Source organism: Carettochelys insculpta, chromosome 2 (genome assembly GCF_033958435.1).
Source record: "Carettochelys insculpta isolate YL-2023 chromosome 2, ASM3395843v1, whole genome shotgun sequence".
Classification (NCBI taxonomy): domain Eukaryota; kingdom Metazoa; phylum Chordata; order Testudines; family Carettochelyidae; genus Carettochelys; species Carettochelys insculpta.
This window is the reverse complement of record NC_134138.1, coordinates 6,224,912-6,237,871: the sequence shown is the minus strand read 5'-3', so window position 1 is coordinate 6,237,871 and position 12,960 is coordinate 6,224,912. Positions and strand designations below refer to the sequence as shown.

General features: G+C 51.5%; 1 protein-coding gene across 6 annotated transcripts in view; it reads left to right on the top strand.

Annotated features, from left to right (window-relative positions):
- ARHGAP39 (Rho GTPase activating protein 39) overlaps positions 1 to 12,960 on the top strand; it is a 369,615-nt gene that overhangs the window by 285,155 nt on the left and 71,500 nt on the right. For 5 of the 6 annotated variants that reach the window (XM_074986536.1, XM_074986534.1, XM_074986537.1 and 2 more), the window contains one exon: positions 7,363 to 7,455. The exons of the other annotated variant lie outside the window; for it this stretch is intronic. In XM_074986536.1, the coding sequence (XP_074842637.1) occupies positions 7,363 to 7,455 (93 nt within the window). The remainder of the gene's footprint in view (positions 1 to 7,362; positions 7,456 to 12,960) is intronic. 6 annotated transcript variants of the gene reach the window in all.

The following is a 12,960-nucleotide window of genomic DNA, read 5'->3' as shown; positions in this document are numbered from 1 at the left end:
GTGTAGGATTCTGGGGGCTGACTCACTGGAGCCATCTGATAAGAACTGTCCTCTCCCTTGCTTCCTGCCCTGATGCCTGTGGGTAGCACAGGAGAGCCTGGCTTGGACCAGAAGGGGCTATTTCGGCAAAACGTGATGTCTGTAACTATCTCCAAATTAGTGCTTCTGAGTCTAGGCTGCATTATTTGCTCGTTCCCTAGAAATCGTGCTTGCCGTCGTCACTGCTTGTAGGTAGTCCGTCGTGTCCGACGATGACGTCTTGAGCTTGCGCAGGCTCATCGGCTGTGGACTCGCATGTGGCTGAGGAGCCCGAGCTTTGAACGGCATGGGCGTTCCCAGTGGGGGCAAGGGAAAACCTTCATTAAACGAGAACCTTCCTGGAACTGGAAAGCCATAAATGGCTTTGGAAACCGATGAGACGCTGAGCGCGGCTGATCACTCTGAGGCCTGGCTGGCGAGCCTCCTCTGACTCCCTGAGATGGTTACTGTTGCTGAGGTTTGAGCGCAGAGGCCTGGGCAGCTGTAACCCTCACCGCTGCCTCGTTAAGCCATTTGCTGTAGTCTCACAGGCAGACATGCACGGGATTGGGGGCTGAGCAGAAGGCGGAAAGCAGGGTGATCCTACTTGCTCCAGACTTCCTCTCAGGGAGCAGAGTTCAGTGTTTACACTTCAGCCTGGAGTTCGAGGCTGTTCAGTGACGTGCGAAGGGCACATGGAAGAACTTGTGCTGGCTGCCGATGGGGTCCAAGCCTTGCGGTGGGATTGAGGCCAAGGCAAAAGAGGAGCAGGTGAAAGCTTGGGCGCACGCACAGCCTGGTTGGGTGGGTCCACGTCGGCAGCTACCCTGTCTGCTGCAGAGAGCAGCACTGCGAGTGCTGGACGTGAGGGGTGTTAAGGGCACTCATCCCCAAGGGTGGGGTTTGATTTCCATTATCTTAGCGACATGGGCGCACTAGGACACATTGGAAAGGCGTCCAGGCCCCCTGAGTGCAGTTTGCAGCATTTAATTAAGAGAAAACTCATCCAAGCTAGGCCCTGGCTTGCTGGAGGGGGCTGTACGTGTCTATGCTAGGCGCGTCTACGCAGCAGCTGGGTAGCTGTAATTCCGCAGCAGCTGTCTCAGGTTTGCTGAAGCTGTGTCGGGGCTGAGCTGGGGCCAGCAGCAGGCAAGCCTGGCCAGCACGGCAACTGGGTGACCTGGTGGGGCCAGAAGTGGTGCCAGCAGCAGAATGGGGGGCCAGTGGCAAATTCCCTCATTTGGGACCGCTGAGGTCCCAGGGGTGCTGGACCAGGGAGGTCCAACCTGTAGCTCAGTGCACGTGACCCTGACTCCAGAGGCTCTAACAGCCTACTGTGTAATGCCCACGAAGGAGACAGCTACATTTTAGCCCTAGAGCAAAGAAACTGGGTGGGATGGGAGACGCTGGAGACTTTGTTTAGGATCAGCGGCAAATGCAATGTAATGTGGATAAGTGTAAGGTAAGGCACATTGGGAAAAATAACCCCAATTATACATACAATATGATGGGGGCAAATTTAGCTACAACAGATCAGGAAAGGGGTCTTGGAATTATAGTGCAGAGTTCTCTGAAAACATCCACACGGTGTGCAGCAGCAGTCAGTAAAGCAAATAGGATGTTAGGAATAATTAAAAAAGGGTTAGAAAATAAGATGTAGAATATCTTATTTCCACTATATAAAACTATGGTACGTCCACATCTTGAGTACTGTGTGCAGATGTGGTCTCCTCACCTCAAAAGAGATATATTGGTGTTAGAAAAGCTTCAGAAAAGGGCAACTAAAATGATTAAGGGTTTGGAATGGGTCCCATATGAAGAGAGGCTAGAGAGACTGGGACTTTTCAGTCTAGAAAAGAGGAGAGTGAGGGGCGATATGATAGAGGTATATAAAACCATGAATGGTGTGGAGAAAGTGAATACAGAAAAGTTATTTACTTGTTTCCATAATATAAAAACTAGAGGACACCAAATGAAATTAATGGGTAGCAGGTTCAAAACTAATAAAAGAAAGTTTTTCTTCACACAGTGCACAGTCAACCTGTGGAACTCCTTGCCGGAGGAGGCTGTGAAGGCCAGGACTCTTAACAGAGTTTAAAATAGAGCTTGATAAATTTTTGGAGGTTGGGTCCATGGATGGCTATTAGCAAGGGTAAAGTATGGTGCCCCTAGCCTTTAGTCAATATAACGCCAATATTTAAAAAAGGCTCTAGAGGAGACCCTGGCAATTATAGACCGATAAGTCTAACATCAGTACAAGGCAAATTAGTAGAAACAATAGTAAAGAATAAAATTGCAAGGCATGTAGAAGAGCACGAATTGTTGGGCAAAAGTCAGCATGGTTTCTGCAGAGGGAAGTCGTGTCTAACTAATCTATTAGAATTCTTTGAAGGGGTTAATAAACATGTGGACAAGGGGCACCCAGTGGACATAATATACCTAGATTTCCAGAAAGCCTTTGACACGGTCCCACACCAAAGGCTTTTATGTAAATTAGGTGGTCATGGGATAGGAGGAAAGATCCTTTCATGGATCGGGAATTGGTTAAAAGACAGAAAACAAAGGGTTGGACTAAATGGTAAATTTTCACAATGGAGGCGGGTAACTAGTGGTGTTCCCCAGGGGTCAGTCCTGGGACTGATCCTGTTCAACTTGTTCATCAATGATCGAGAAAATGAGGTAAGCAGTGAGGTGGCAAAGTTTGCAGATGACACCAAGTTGTTCAGGACAGTCAAAAGCAAAAGGGATTGTGAAGAACTACAAAAAGATCTCAGAAACTGAGTGATTGGGCAGCAAAATGGCAAATGAAATTCAATGGGGGTAAGTGTAAGGTAATGCACATTGGAAAAAATAACCCAAATTACACGTACAACATGATGGGGTCAAATTTAGCTACGACAGATCAGGAAAGGGATCTTGGAGTTATAGTGGAGAGTTCTCTGAAGACATCCACGCAGTGTGCAGTGGCAGTTAGTAAAGCAAATAGGATGTTAGGAATTATTAAAAAAGGGATAGATAATAAGACAAAAGATATCATACTTCCCCTATATAAATCTATGGTACGCCCACATCTTGAGTACTGTGTGCAGATGTGGGCCCCTCACCTCAAAAAAGATATATTGGCATTAGAAAAGGTTCAGAAAAGGGCGACTAAGATGATTAGGGGTTTGGAACGGGTCCTGTATGGGGAGAGGCTAGAGAGACTGGGACTTTTCAGTCTGGAAAAGAGGCGACTGAGGGGCGATATGATAGAGGTATATAAAATCATGAATGGTGTGGAGAAAGTCAATATAGAAAAATTATTTACCTTTTCCCATAATACAAGAACTAGGGGACACCAAATGAAATTGATGGGTAGTAGGTTCAAAACTAATAAAAAGAAATTTTTCTTCACACAGCGCACAGTCAACCTGTGGAACTCCTTGCCCGAGGAGGCTGTGAAGGCCAGGACTCTATTAGGGTTTAAAAAAGAGCTCGATAAATGTTAGCAGGTTAGGTCCATAAATGGCTATTAGCTAGGGGTAAAGTATGGTGCCCTGGCCTTCGGTACAGGGGCAGGAGATGGATGGCAGGAAATAAATCACTTGATCATTGTCTTCTGTTCTCCTTCGCTGGGGCACCTGGCATTGGCCACTGTCAGCAGATGGGATATGGGGCTGGATGGACCTTTGGTCTGACCCAGTATGGCCGTTCTTATGTTCTTAATCTTCAGCCCTGGTAGAGCCCTGTTCACACTCTGGGAGCTCTCTCCACCTTCCCTCTCACCCCTGTGGATAGTGCCCCATGTGAGCTACCGTAGCCCCAGGCTAGCCTGGGGGAAGGATGGTGGCCTGCCTAAGGCACTGGGTGGGTGCAGGATATCTGAGTTCTCTTCCCATCTCTACTCCCAGCTCACCTTATGACGCTGGGGAGGGCCCTGCCAGTCACTCACCTGCCAGCCCAGGGGAGCTGTGAGTTTGCTAGCGGGCGAGGGCTTGAGAAGGTTGGCAGGAGGCGTTCCAGGCAGGCAGTGCGTGCTTGCCTTCCCTCTGTTAAATTCTGAGCCCCAAGAGCCTTCTCGCGCCCTGCTCAGGCATGTAAGTGCAACCGCTTTGTTTCATCAAACCTCTGTTTGATGTTTGATGAGGGGTACGAGAACATACTTTGAGAACCAAAGCAGGGTGCAGGCTGCGGTAAAGGTTACGAAGCACTGCACTAGAGTGTTACCTCTGCTTTGCCACACTGGGGAGTTAGCGCTTTCAGTTGCTCCCCATGATTCGGTCTGTCAAGTCCCAGATCTCTTCCCTTCTCCTCTTTCTTCTGATGTGTGAGTAGCATCCAAAGCTCTTCACAAAGAGTTACCCTCACAAGCCCTTTGGTGGCTGGTCAGGATCGCTACCCCCATTACTCTGATGGGGAAACTGAAGCACAGAGAGAGGAAGGGACTTGGCCAAAGCCAGAAGGAATTGGCATCAGAGGTAGGGTTGAAACACAGGAGTTCAGGCCTCCCTGCTCTGTGCTCACCTTAGATGCCTCTCTCCAGGTACGTCTTCACTACCTGGAAGATCGACCTGGGGTTCCATTTTGCAAGCCTCATGGAGGCTCACAAAATTGAACTCTCAGGGCTTGGCAGTCAACCCCTGTACTCCACAATCTTCCAAGGAGTAAGGGAGGTCGATGGGAGAGTTTCCCCCGTCACCATCCCTCGGTGAAGATGGCCAGGTAAATCGGTTGTAGATAAGTCGATTCCAGCTACACAGTTTCCACAGCTGGAATTGCATCGACTTTACGGTGTGGTGTAGAACTGGCTCAAGTGTCTCTTCCTTTGCACCCAGCTAGAGCAACGCTCCCAGCCTGTGGATTAAGGGCCTTGTGCCGGGGTCTCTGGCGTAGGGATTGGCACCAGGCACGCTGCAGGCTGACCCCAAAGAGTCTCTCGTCCTTGTGAGGTTTGTGTCAGGGGACTGTGGTCAGAGCAAAGCTGCGCTGCTGCTGAGATCCTGCCCTGCCCTGAGCAGGGCCTGCTGGGGGAGGAGGTCTGCAAATAGCCTCAGGAGGCTCAAAAGAGCCCCCCAAGTAGGCCACTCCCCTGGCTGCACTGAGAGCTCCATCAGCTGGCTTCAGGGACACGAAGCCATGTCCACTGCTCGCTGTCCCTGCAGGCTGCACAGAGCCAGCCCAGCTTGGAGACAGAGACCAGAGTCCATCCCAGCTCCTGCACCCCCAGCAGAATTGCTAACCACAGAAATCAAGCGCTGAGGAATGCGAAGAGGATTGGTCACGTCACAGATGGGGCTGGGAGACGGTTAGCGCGACCACATCTCCCAGTCCCAAATACAGGACAGAGAGGGACGGCTGGAGGGGCGGCTCCTCCTGGGAGCTGTGAAGGAGGCGGAGCCCCCACCTTTCCCGAGCCCCAGGCCGCGGCAGCTCCCAACACTCCCAGGAGCCCCAAGGAAGCGACAGGGATGGGGCACCCGCCCATGCTTCCCCCGCTTCCCTGGGGAAGGGGAAAGTAGGCTAACCTGTGGGCTCCCTGCTCTCTGGCCAGCAGCTTCTGGCGGAAAATATGGGACAATTAGTCCCTTTTCTAAAGTAAGTAGGGACGCCTTTTTGGCGTCCCAAATACGGGACCGTCCCACCAAAAACAGGACGGATTGCCACCCTGGGAGGCAGTGGAGTTCTGCAGGTAGCTCAGAGCAGGTTTGGCCCATCAAGAGTTTATCATCACAGCTGATGCAGGAGCCGAAACAAACCCTGCTGGCCCTCTGACCCAACGAGGCGTGCACAGCCGTAGAGCGAGAGATGATCAGCCTGGATCCCCCACCCTTGTGCAGTGTGGACCCTTTTAACCGCTGTAATAAGGTCAGGACGAGATGTGCGACAGCGGTGGTGAGCTCCCTGTTTGCCTGCTTGCACATTGGCTGGCCTGGCATGGGCTTGGTGAATGCGTGCCCTTGGGCATATTGTGGGAAGGTGTTTAAATGCTCCATGCAGGAGTTAATCTCGTCTGGTGATCTCCATGTTGTTAAGTGTGCTGTGTGTAACGCTGGTAAATACCACAGGAGTCCGTCAGCCACACAGCCTCCGTGTGCGGGTATCTGAGGCTGTTCTCCACCTCCAATATACATGACAATACACACCCCGTCTTACTCTTCCTAGGCTGATCTGTGATAGGCCAATGAAGCTCATTTCATTTAAGCTGCCTTGGTCAATGCTGGATTGCATGTCCCAACTACGAAAGCCAGTGTCTAATATCAACCCCTGTTTTGCTTGACTTCAGAAGGAAAAGGCTCATTCCCTTCTTATTGTTTTATTACAATTCCTTTATTTTTTTTTCCCCATGTCATTTTATGTTCACAGGAGCCATGTTTTCAAATCCACCGGCATTCGTTCTTCCCGATTAATGTTAAACCAAGCCCTGTCCCTTTCCACTCACTGAAGAGCCAGTGGAACTTTGCTTCCTGACGGGGATCTCAGCCCGGTGTCCTGGGGGGTTATGTTCTTCCAGCCTCTGCTCCCCTGCAGTTTTAACCAAAGGAGGGAATCTTTTCTGTAACTGTGCAAAACCTGCTGTGTGGTGGCGTTAGTGAAGAGCAGCTGCCACTTCCCACCCCAGAGACAGCTGCAGTTCAGCCAGGGCCCTGTTATATTCTGACAGGGCCTGACACTTGATATCAAGGTCCCCCTAAACCCAGGGTTATCACAAGTAGCATTTGTGCCCTCGGTGCAGGAACAGGTCAGGCTTTTAGAGGCAGATGGTGTCAGAGACATAAAGGGATTCGCCCAAAATCCCACCGTGAGCCAGTAGCGGGGCTGGGAATCTGCAGGGGGAGCTGAGGCAGCAGAATACACCTACCCGAGCAAGGCAGGCAGCCTGGGATTTTTACGGCGAGGGCTTGCAGTGAGGTACGGTGCAAAAGCAACCTAATCATCTGAGCCTGATTTGCAAAGGTGCTCAGTACCACCAGGAGCGCAGTCAAACTGAGCTGCTGGTGCTCAGCGCCTTTACAGCTCAGCCTGTCTGCATAGTGGCGCCTGGCTTCAGACACTCAAGTTAGAAAATGTTGGTCCTAGGCCCAGGCTCAGCCCCCCTGCTGCGCCGCTCAGCCCCCCTCCCCGGGGCTCTGGAAGGAGAACAGGACCTGGGTGAATGCGTCTCTGCCGGCCATCAGTGAAACTGACCAGACAATTTGCTGATGTATGTCGGCTGCTGCCATTCCAAACAAAGGCCAGGCCCTCCTGCGAGGGCAACCCCCCACCCCGTCCGCTCTGCCGGCTTTGAAAACAGGGCTCTTGGCACATTAAACCATTTTCTCTTTTGTCTTCCATTCTGTTGTCCTCATCGTTTGGTTTGTTTCTCAGTGACTCAGCACATTAAAGAGCTCCTGGAAAGGAACAGTAAGAAGAAATCCAAATTGAGAAAGAAACCCAAGCCCCATATCGAAGAGCATGATGGTAGGGTCCATGGCACTGTGCCTTTAGCACCTTCCTGTCCTCCACGTAGTAGTAGCAAATCTGCTTCTCTTCAGCCTCTTTCCCTTCCTCCACCTTCGCTCTGGTTCAGTCCATCCCTTTAACCATTCATTTGGGCTGTGCCCGCACTAGGGACGAGACAGGTTTGTGTTGCCTCTCCTGGGACTTGGCCACAGGTGTGACTGGGAACCAAAGGAGGTTCAAGGGGGCTGTTAAGAGTGAAAGGGTCGTGGGGCTGCTCCTTGAACTGGATGTCAAGCCCAGTCCGGCTCTACTGTGGGGAGTCCTGTCTGAGCCCCAGCACTGATCCCTGTCCATCCCTAGTGCAGACAGGGCCTGTGCTTTGCTCAGTAGCTTTTACAGCATCTGGGTGGGGTTGGCAGCCGTGGGGAATGCCCTTGTAAGCAAAGCTGTTGGTGAAAGCAGTGGTGGTGCGACGGATGCAGTGACTTACCGAGTCCCCAGCAGGCACTCAGCTGGCTGTTCGTCCTCCCTTGTGGAGCTGACTCATCCAGCAGGCTGCTAGGTGGTAAATTGCTTGCAGGTTTTTACAGCTACTGGAATCTTTACCCTGCACCTGTTTGAATAAGGTTTATTTATTTATGGTAAGGTAGCAATTAGCAGAGGGGGGTGGGAGCATAACGAACAAGAGCCAAAGAAGGAAAGGGCTGAGCTTTCCTTGTTTGCTCATAGATGCTCCTGATCTAAGGGGGGGGCAGAGTTTTATAATGCAAGACGGCAGAGTGGGCTAGCGGAAGGGAGGCTGGGGAAGATGTGGACGGTGCTGCTCTCTCTTTGCCGCCTGACCAGACATGGAGAGCTTACGAAAGGGAGTCCTACCTGGTGCTTTAATGCTGAGTGTGAAAAAGGTAAGTGTGTGGGACAGCGAAATTAGCCCTGCTGAGCCAGCATGTGCAGGGGGGTGAAGCAGTAACGGTGTGTGCGAGGGGGAGAAGCGAGCTCCTTCGTTGTAACATTGCACTCCAGTGAACTCTGCACACATCCTGTTTGTCAGGTGTTAACAAAAGTGTGTCTCAGCGCTCGCTCCCCGGGGGAGTGGTGCCGTGCCAGCACACTCCTTTCCACCCCAGGGAAGCTGCCGCTGGAGTTCAGATCTTCCCCCTCTGTGCTAACACCAGGGATGGGCTCGTTGCACGGAAGACACAACAGCTTGCAGTTTGCCACGTGCTACAGACAGGGCGGGGTTGGGATCAGGCAGTGGTGGGTCTCTGGGTTTGCCTCGTAGCCTTTGCCCAGCACAGCAGTCTTTTAACCTTTGACAAAGTGCTGCCGCAGCTGGACCCATCCTCTGGGCTGCCTTAACCAGTGGTGAGCAAACAGGAGCTCTGGTGCAGCAGCAGCAGGACCTGCGCTTGACTGGCCACTCTGTGTATGGAGCCGTTCGAAACCAAGGGGGGACCTGCAGGGCGAAGAAAATACCAAATCCCAGCACTCTGGGACGGAGTGCAGCAAACAGACGGCCCTGTGGCTCGGGTCACGCCAACTCGGGGCATGCAGGGAGTTGCCAGCGGCTGGGGTCTGAACACCAAAGGCTGGTTTCGCTTTGATCACCACTTTGAAAAGGGCCCATGTGCGTGCACTGAGCAGTGTGCTGAATAATGGCCGGAGTGATTATACCTCTGACCCAAAGCCTTCCAAGGGCTGGTGAAAACTAGACTCTGTGTGTGTGTGTGTGTGTGTGTGTGTGTGTGTGATTTGCATCCCTAGAATAGTGACCCTGTGAAAAGCACATTTTCACATTCACTGCTGCTGTTCTTAGTCGTATTTCGATTACCTGGGCAGCTAGAGGTCTGACTCAGGAGCGGGTCCCTTCGGCTAGGGGCTGTACGACACGTAGGGAAGGCCTGGCTTTGGGCTGACCCCTGGGGCAAAGCAACAGATGAAGTTGCTTGCTAGCTCTCCCCATCTGCTGCTTGGGCTGGCTTTAACTGGCACGTGTAAAGGCCTCATGGCTGACGCGGGGCCTGTGGGAGGAGCCTTAGGGATCAGGGAGATTGTTCTGGGCGTGGAGGTTGGCACGTTGTATCATGCTGAAATGTTCCATGGGTGTCCCTCCTGATTCCTGCAAGAACCTTCGAACAGCCCTAGCAGCAGCTGTCTCCTGACGGTCCGCCCCTGCTTTTCAGTGGACCCGCTGTGTGCTGCGGGGACCCCCCTGCAGTACAGACACGGTCAACTCAAACTGAAAGTCGCATCTTCGCTACCACACTCAGGGCTCTGATCTGAGGCGCTCCCAGTGACCCGACCACGGAATAATACACCATGGCAGGTTTGGGATTTTGCCAGGATGAGGCACTTTATCCCAAAGCACCTGCTTATCCCTTCCCCCACCCCCCACCTACTGTATCTCTATCACATGAGGGGAGAAGAGACAGGAAGAACTCCAGCACTGCTCAGGTCTGTCCTTCAGTCATACTGAATCATATGTATCACTGACAGACACGGGTTGCTGGCCCCAGGGATAGAACCTGTGAGCGTAGGGTCTAAAGCCCTGCACTCTACCTCATGGGCTAAAGGCCAGCTGGCTCTCAGCTGAGGCTGTAGACCAGAGACGTCACTCACCCCAGATGAGGTCTCAGTGCCTCTGGGTACTACATGTAGAACACTAGAACTGGAAGGGACCTCACAAGATCTTTGAGTCCAGGCCCCTGCCCTCACAGCAGGACCAAGCACTGTCTCAATCATCCCTGATAGACATCTATCTAAGCTGTTCTTAAATGTCTCCAGTGATGGAGATTCTACAACCACCCTCAGTAATTTATACCAGTGCTCCACCACCCTGCCAGTTAGGATGTTTTATCTGATGTCCAGTCTAAATCTCCCTTGTTGCAGTTTAAGCACATTGCTGCTTGTCCTGTTGGATGTTCTCCTGTTGTCACGAGCGCTTTCCCCTGATGACAGAGTATGGGAACCTCCACGCTTTTAACGCTCCTCCCTTCGGTAGCATCTAGCTGAGCTGAGCCAAGTGAACAGTGGAAGTGTTGGTAGTGTGCTAGACAATGTTGACACCCCCCCCAGTGGTCCAGCAAATTCTCTCATCCAGCACCGGTCAGGTCCCAAGGGTGCTGGGTAACAGAGGTGCAACCCGTAGATAATTTCGTGGAGGATAGGTCCTTCAGTGGCTATTAGCAAGGGTGTGTAGGGACATTGTCCCTAGCCTCTGTTTGCTAGAAGCTGGGAGCGAGCGATGGGATGGACCACTTGACGATTACCTGCTCTGTTCCTTCCCACTGGAGTGCCTGGCTTTGGCCACTGTTGGAAGACAGCATCCTGGGCTAGACAGACTTTAGGTCTAGTTTAGTATGTCCATGTTCAGTTTACAGATGAATAAACTGAGGGGCGAAATGGGGAAGTAACTTATCCAAAGTCACACAGTGACTCAATAGCAGATGATGGAGTAGACTCCAACTCATCTGACTGCTAGTCCTCTGTGTAAGCCTTGGTTCGGTGGAACACTTCAACATGTGCTTAACATTATGTGTATGCATTTTATAGCAACACTCTCTTACGCTTTTAACCAGAAGGAAGCATCCAGAAGTGGGTGTCTGCATCTTGCCCAGGCACAGAGTCCTCTTGTCAAGGGTTCATAGAATAGGAAACATCTGATACCACGTCACTTCTTAGAAGACCAGGGCCGTGGGAGTTGCTCCATGGACTTCAACAGAATAAAATACCCAGTTATTGAAGGGATCAGTACGGTCCTGAGGACTTCTGCTGAGATATTTTCCATTTTTTCTTGTGCTGTCTTAGGACAGCTGAAGTCCTGGTTTTACACTGGATCAATCAAAGCATTTGAGGTTCTGTATAACTATAAAATGTGTATTCCCGATGTGGAGGTAGACTCAGCTGATTCTGCAGCATTTCCTTGTGTAGTGCAATAAGCTTTCATTGTGTCCCATGGTTTTCAGACAGAAGGGAAAAGGCGAATGAGCCTGGATGCTCTCTCCAAGAAGCTGTTCTGCTTGAAATGAATGTTAAGGACATTTGTTAAGTGTGTCACTGTAAACTCATTCAGGCACAAATCATTGGAAAAAAATCCTGTGCCCTGAGGCGAGTGGCCGAGTTGCAGAGTAAGAAGCTGAGAGTGGGGGCACAAGCCCACTTTTTCAGTGAAATTTTGGTTTTTATACAAATATTTCACAAGCTTTAAAAAATGTTGGACTGGATCCCCACTGGGTCTTTGGCCAGCTACTACTGGCAAAAAATGGGCTACCTGCCGCAGTTTTCTGTTTCTCATAGTTGATATTTCTGGCCTAAAATTCCATGTCAAGTTTCCTGCGAGCCATTCTGCATTCCCTACCCTTCTCCCCCATAGCTGTAATGGGAAGCACAAGCCCAAACTGTTCTTCCAGGCTATTTTTAGCTCTCATCTGGAGTACAGTTTGGCAGAAGCGCCGACCATGGTTCTGCTGTGCCAGGTGCACCGATTACGGTTGAACTGGTTAAACAGCCAGCCTCTCTCAGAGCACTCGGGTTTCTCGCTGAGCAGTTTAGGCCCTAGATAGAATCAAATCCGCTTTGTTCTGTTTGCTCTTGTAACAGTATAGCTTAGCATGTCCGCGGCACTTGCAGCGTCAGAGCTCTTTGCAGACAAATATGGGCTAGTTTTGTTTCTTTGTGTTGCACCTGCAAGGGTTTCTCCTGTTCTGTTTTTAATCTCTGAAATACTTATGTGTCACAGGGTGAACAGGCCCTTTAGAGGAGACAGGCTCAGCTTTGCCTGCAAGTGGCCGATGTCCCCCAGCTGCTCCTGCTCCAGTGGCTGGCTTACCGTGAGTTTTAAAGACCGAGAAGACAGCTCCGTTTGGGAAGGAGGCCAGGAGAGAGGAGCTCGGACGAGCCTGCCGAAGGGGGCCCGCTAGATCAGCTTAGGCCCTTGTAGGGGGTCCAGACAGAGGATGGAGGAGAAGCAGGGAGTCTCTGGGAGAAGCTGCCAGAGATGCCAGGGACGAGAGGCACTGGGGACATTTGGTGGGAAGAAGGGTCTCTAGAGGAAAAGTCCTGGGAGGCGGCACTCAGGAAAAGACACAAGGAAGAGCTCTGCAGGGGTGGTGACCAAGAGCAGGAATTCAGCCTGGGACAAAAGGTGGAAGAATAATTGGTTCAGAGGCTATTTGGATGTCTCGTTAGACTTCTGTTACCCTGGAAGGAGGCTGAACTTATGGGGTAACCTGGCCAGAGGGGAGGGCCTCAGAGGAAGAGCGATGGGCCAAAGGGTGGTCAGCAGGTGGCTCTGGGGATGAGCATGCTCGCAACAGCAGGGGATGTTATGGGGGAGTGGAGCCAAGTACAAAGCCTCTCGGGAGGACTGAGGAGAGTAGGCGTCTTCCCAGCCACTAACCGTGAAGGAGGAGTGGGAGCAAACACCCGAACTTGGTTTAAGACACTCTTACTCAGTTTCTGATGGGGGTGGTAAGAGGGGGTGGCCTGCAAAAGCAGGGGGCTGGTGCAGTGCCCCAGTGTCCT